We start from the raw sequence: 6,535 nt of genomic DNA on the forward strand, positions 1-6,535 counted from the left end.
TAATTTGATGAAAGTGATAATCTTATTATTTTAAAATTGAATGAAACCTTTTGCAAAAATATGACTTATTAATTTAAGGTGGTATTTGTTTTTTTACTTAATTCTAAATAGAACCTTAATGTTTAATAGTGTTAAATATTAGGTTGTTTGTTTTTGTAATATTTTATTTATATTAAGTATTAAAAAATAAAAAAATAAAAAAAAACCAATATGTTATTTTTTCTATTTAGAAAAAACTATATATTTTGGCTTTTTTTCTTTAGGAAAAAGTTTATAATAAGTTATAAAAAAAAATAGAAAAACAAATAACCTAAATTTTAAAAATAAATTGCTTTCAACAAAAAGTAAAAAAAAAACAAACACCACCTAAGTTAAACACTTATTATTAGGCTTAAAAAATAACTCATTAATTTTTTAATTTCATTATTATTGTTATATTTTCTCACTTTAAAAGGCTAATTATTGGATAGCCTAACATTTTAATATAATTAAAATAATAATTTATTCAGCTCTCACAAAAAATATCATTATTCTTAATAAATTCAATTACAATTTATGTTAAAGCTAGGTGACCTGAATTCTATTTGATCCAATTTTAAAAGTTCGTAGCTCCACATGTGTGGTGGAACTAAAATTATGAAATTTTTTTGGAAGTTTATAATAGTAGCAAAGGGGATCTCATATCTCTCACATATAAAAATTAAAAAAAAAAATCACTATATAAATAGATGAAGGAAATTATCTCTATATGAAAATAAAGGAATTTGGAATAATTAATGAACAAAATATTTCAAAATCAAAATGGCTCTAATCTATGGTCAAACTCACATGAGAGTTGGTTTTACTGTAACTATGATGGAATATTTCCTAGATGTTGATCAAGAAGACGTACTTCTACTTAGCAAAAAAATATCTTCCCGTTCATGAGTTAAAACAAGATAAGTGGTTTTTTATGCTCAAAATCAAAGATGGTGACAGTGGTTTTGACAAACCAAAAATGAAAGCAACAGCGCGGAGGATGATGTCAGGGAGAACTAAAAATATTTGAAAAAAAAATTAAATTTAAGTTATTTTTCAAAGAACATTAATTTTTTGGTACCCCCATACATCTTGCATGAATCATATATTACATAGAGACATACAGGGGAGGCAAACCTGAACCGCCCCATCCCCTTTCCGTGCTGTGAGAATCATGTATCACAACATTTTTATTACATGGTCACGCAGCAAAACATGACATGGGGGAGGCATACCGAACCCGCTTCACCCCCTTCACATCCTGTCTAATCATATATCACAACTTTTTTTTTAATTACTTACTGACACATAATAAATTTCATGCATGAAAGTTGAAACAAATAAGGCAGTTGAATTTATTAATGCGAAACCCTCTTTGCCATGATGATAAAGGGGGATAGGATAGAGGGATGGAATGGAAAGAGAAACGGGAGAAATTGAAAATACACTAGATATTATTATTGGGATAAGAAAATGGACGCGGCGCCCGGCCCTTCGATCGATCTTTAGGATGTGGACAATATGGCATCGGCATATTGTTGTATAACTTCCCATGCCATGTTAACGTGTCTCTCTTCTGTAAGTGATGCACCAACAGCGAACCGAATGATGTAGACTCCTCCAACAATTGCATGAGTCATGAATACACGACCGGACCCATTTAAGGACTCTAACAACTTGCTGTTCAGCGCATTGACAATCTCGTTGTCTTGGAGTTTTTTGTCATTGGCACCACCGTTCTGGTGTAAGAGGGTTTGATCATGGTTGGCATTACCGTTCTGGTATGAGAGATCTTGATCACGTTTGGCACCGCCATTGCCATTCTGGTGTGAGACATTTTGATCATATCTAGCACCACCGTTGATGCTCTGGTACGAGTGATTTTGGCCACATCTAGCACCATCAGTCCCGTTCTGGTATGAGACATTTTGATCATATCTCGCACTACCATTGCCGTTTTGGTACCCGAGATTTTGATCATGTCCAGCATGACCGTTGCTGTTTTGGTAAAACCTTTTAGGTATTGCAGACGGTGAAACCCTAAAACAGACCGTACTGAAGTTTCTAGGCACAACCACCTCAAACCTCTTGTCCGTGGCTATAAGCTGTTCAAAATGCTTGGCCATTTCGATGTGCCTTCTTATGAAGCTTCTAAGGTTGGAAACGCCATAGCTTCGGAGCACAAGCCATAGTTTCATTGCTCGAAATCTTCGGCTTAGTGCAATTTGCCAGTCTTTGTAGTCCACCACTCGCTTTGAATTAGTAGCCCCGTTCCTCAAGTACTCAGGGTTGGTTGAGAGAGCTTTGACGAGGGCACTTGGATCCTTCGTCCATAGGCAGCAACAATCCAGATTAGTGAAGAACCATTTATGTGCATTTAAACTAAAAGAAGTTGCACCTTCAAGACCATTGATGAAATGCCGAAACTCAGGGCAAATGCAGGCACTTCCAGCATATGCAGCATCAACGTGGACCCATATGCCATAGTCTTTTGCTACATCACATAGTGCCTCAACTGGATCAACAGCCGTAGATGAAGTGGTTCCGACTGTGGCACATAGAAAGAGTGGTATCATCCCCGCCTCTTTGTCCGAGATTATTGCTGACCTGAGTGAGTGTGGTGATAGTGCAAAAGCTGCTAACTTGGTTGTCTGAAGGACTCGGACATTGTCGGGGTGGATCCCGGCAACCTGAGCTGCCTTTTGGAGTGCACAATGGGTTTGATCGGAGGCATAAACCACCAACCTCAATATGTTGTCTCTGCCGACTCGGTCCAGCATTTGATCTCTAGCAGCAACTAGAGTGCACAAGATGGCCTCACAAGTAGTTCCATGGATGACACCCCCACCATTGCCGGAGAAAAGAAAAGACTCGGGAAGTCTGAGCATTCTTCCAAGCCAATCCATGACAATGCTCTCCAGTTCAGTCGCAGCAGGTGAGGCCATCCAGTTGAACCCAACAACATTAAAGCCGGTGCTAAGCATTTCTCCGAGAAACCCAGCGATGCTACCACTTGAGGGAAAGTAAGCAAAGTAATTAGGACTCTGCCAGTGGGTTAAACCAGGAACGATGTCCCTCTGCACATCTTGCAGAATGGTTTCAATGGGCTCCGGGTAATCGGGGGCATCCTCCGGAATAAGTTGACGAAGATAACCCGGCTCCACCTGACTTCGAACCGGATATTTCTCAATATCTCGATAATAATCCGCTAACATGTCTATGATCATATGGCCTTGCCTTCTGAACTCTTGGTGGTTTAGCGGCGTCATCACGACTAGTCCTTCTCTACTTTACTACTCTCAGGCTCTCAGGCTCTCAGGCTCTCACGCCCAGCTTGTGTTAATTGTGCTGAATGCCACACAGATTGTTCCACGTAAATAGATGGCCTTTAAGGAATGCTTGTCATCTAAATGCCCTTCATCTTCTAAATATTTACCTCTAGAGAGGGCATCCATGTGCACTTTCAGTCTTCAATCTCAGGCCACTGGATGACCTTTCATGATTTTTTTTTTAACAAGAGGACGGTAATTTTAACAAATTTATAGTAATTTTTAAATTAAAAATCAAATAAAAAAGATAAAAATGACAATTGTTATTTACTTTTAAAATGGTGGCTTGAAAACACAATTTATTTTATTTTAAAAAATCTTCTTTTCAAGAGAATTTCTAAAACATCTTTTAAAAAATTTATAAGTTGAAATCGTATTTTCAAAACATAATTTATTTCCTTTTTAAAAATTTTATAGCAAAAAAATTGTCTTTTCTTTTTTTTAAAAAAAAAAAATTAAATCTAAAAAAGTGCGATTTTTGAAAATAAAATAAAATTTCAAACATTCATTTTTTCCATTTTCTCTTTTTTTAATAATATTTTAACTAATAATATATTTATACAATAATATATATATATATATATATATATATATATATGTTAAAATTAATTAATTTTATTTACTAAATTCAATATATAAAAATAATTATAATTAATGTGATATTTATCAACAATAATATTTATAAAAATATAAATCATGTTTAACATTGATATTAAAAAATATACTATTTTATATTAAGTTAGATATCAATTTAAAAAATATTTTGATATTTATCTCTAATTCTATCTTTAAATTAATTCAATTAATTATAACTATAAATAAAAATTAATTTAATTTTATATTGTTTTTTTTATAAGATAAATAATTTATTTATTACTTTTTTTTCTTTCACTTTCAATTAAAAAAAACTATTACCAATTTTATGTACAAAATGATTTTTATCAAAAACAAATATATAAGTAATTTATTAAATAATTATTTAAAAAATAAATAATTTTATTTTGTTTTAATTTTTAAATTAATTTTATTAGATAAACTTTAAAATTAAAAATTTTATTCCTTAATTTAAAATTTCACAATAAAATATAAAATCACATCTTTTTAAGAAAATCTTACACAAGGCCTCCAACTCCTTTGCACACCACTTCCCCCAACTACTTCGTAGGAGTTAGTTCAACAGTTAAATTTTAAATTAAAAAATAATATTTTTAATTTTAAATTTTATCTAATAAATTTAGTTAAAAAATTAAAGCAAAACAAAATTATTTATTTTATAAATAATTATTTAATAAATTGACTTGATATTTAGATTAAAAAATGGAAAAATGTTTGAAAGTCGTTTCTGAAGAGACTATTTCCTTTTGTTTTGTTTTATTTTTTGCTTGTAATTTTTTTAAAAAGAAAATATATCTTCTTTTCAAAAAACAAAAGAAAAGATTTTTATTTTTCTCGTTGGATAAAAACTATGATTTAAAATTATTTTTACCTACGTTTATGAATAGTAGCTATCACAATTCATGTCCGTATTCGACAATGATGTGTTTTTGTACCAGTTTAAACGTGAACGAAGGAGATTATTTTTCTTCCAACCATCCCGATGTGGGATCTTGTTAAATAAAAAGGAAATGTGGGGTGTGCGAATGGTAGCATATAAGACCACACACGTTTAGCTCATGTTATCCAACTTTTACCGGGTGAACACCCACATGTGAACTCTTGTCAGCTGGAAACAATGTACGTCTCCGATGAGAATCAGTCATAAATTGTACGGTGAATTTAAAATTAATTTTTTTTAAACGCGTTACATTGAAAAATTTTGTGATACTTTTTGTCATTTTGAAATACGTCTTTTTTTAAAAAGACACCTTCCATATTTTCTATATTAATAACACGTTAAAAAAATTTTAATTTATATTAAAAGAGCTTCTTCGATAGACATTTTTATAATTTTATAAAATCAAATTTATATTAAAAAATTATTTTAAATAGATATTTTTCATAATTTTTATATCAATTGCATAATAAAAAAATTGAATTTATATTAAAAATATATCCTTAAGAGACATTTTTTACAATTTTACAAAATTTAATTTATATTAAAGGTGTTTTTTAAAAGATACCTTCAACAATTCTTATATCAGTCATTTATTAAAAAATTGAATTTATATTAAAAGTGTATTTTCAAAAGACACTACCCACAGTTCTATAAAATTAAATTCATATTGAAATGTTTTTTTTCAAAAGAAACTTTTAATATAGATTTAATTTTTTTGATAGGTGATTAATATAAAAATTATGAAAAGTATTTCTTCAAAAAACACATTTAGTATAAATTCAATTTTGTATAATTATAAAAACGTCTTCAATGTAAATTCAATTTTTTTTTCATTGTATAACTGATATGAAAATTATTGAAGATATCTTTTCAAGAGACACTTTTAATATAAATTTGATTTTATAGTATTATGAAAATGATATTAATTCCTTTAATAAAAATTTAATTTTGACTAATAAAAAATTATAAAATATGTATTTTGAAAAGACATATTTAATATAAATTCAATTTTATGAAAATATGAAAATATGTCTCTTGAAGAGACATCTTTAATGTAAATTCAATTTATTTTTTAACAAAAAATATGAAAGATATCTCTTAAAAAAACAGCTTTTAAAGTGACAAAAAAATGTCATAGATTTATTAATAATTTTGTAATTACTACATTTTAAGAATTTTTTTCTACAGTGTTATTTTTTAAGAATTATTTTTTAAAATAGCCGTACCCGACACTCCATAAAATGTGATCAAATAGGATTTGCATCATGCAACCTCATGCAAATAATAAAAAGCATGATTATCACTTGAAAGTGATTGGAATTTGGAAGACTCTAGCTAGGATACCATGACTGGCATGGGTCAGTGGCCGACACCCACCAAACCCAGCACTTAATAATATAATTAATTTACTATTATTATTGAACCAACAGCGTCAAATTAACCTCCCCGAGTCAAACTGCATGTTTTATTTCATCCAAATCGAATATCTAACAACGAATCATCATGGGTGAGATTGCAATCCTTTGCCTACGATGATGCTTAGTATTAATATTTTATTTATCTTTTTAATATGAAAATAAAAATATCAAAACAATTTTAAACCTTTTTCGTGGAGAAAATGCTCCCAAGTTAA

At 30.0% G+C, this 6,535-nt stretch overlaps 1 protein-coding gene across 1 annotated transcript; it reads right to left on the minus strand.

The window, feature by feature from the left end:
* Positions 1–1,349: 1,349 nt before the first annotated feature.
* Positions 1,350–3,353, minus strand: LOC100266935 (tyrosine/DOPA decarboxylase 5). The gene has a single exon (XM_010657397.3). The coding sequence runs from the start codon at positions 3,285–3,287 to the stop codon at positions 1,524–1,526; it is 1,764 nt and encodes a 587-aa protein (XP_010655699.1). The 5' UTR covers positions 3,288–3,353; the 3' UTR covers positions 1,350–1,523.
* Positions 3,354–6,535: the final 3,182 nt, after the last annotated feature.

Source organism: Vitis vinifera, chromosome 10 (genome assembly GCF_030704535.1).
Source record: "Vitis vinifera cultivar Pinot Noir 40024 chromosome 10, ASM3070453v1".
NCBI lineage: Eukaryota > Viridiplantae > Streptophyta > Magnoliopsida > Vitales > Vitaceae > Vitis > Vitis vinifera.

Bases quoted from the DNA above. Each gene is read 5' to 3' on its own strand.
- LOC100266935 (XM_010657397.3), bottom strand. From the start codon at position 3,287: ATGACGCCGCTAAACCACCAAGAGTTCAGAAGGCAAGGCCATATGATC.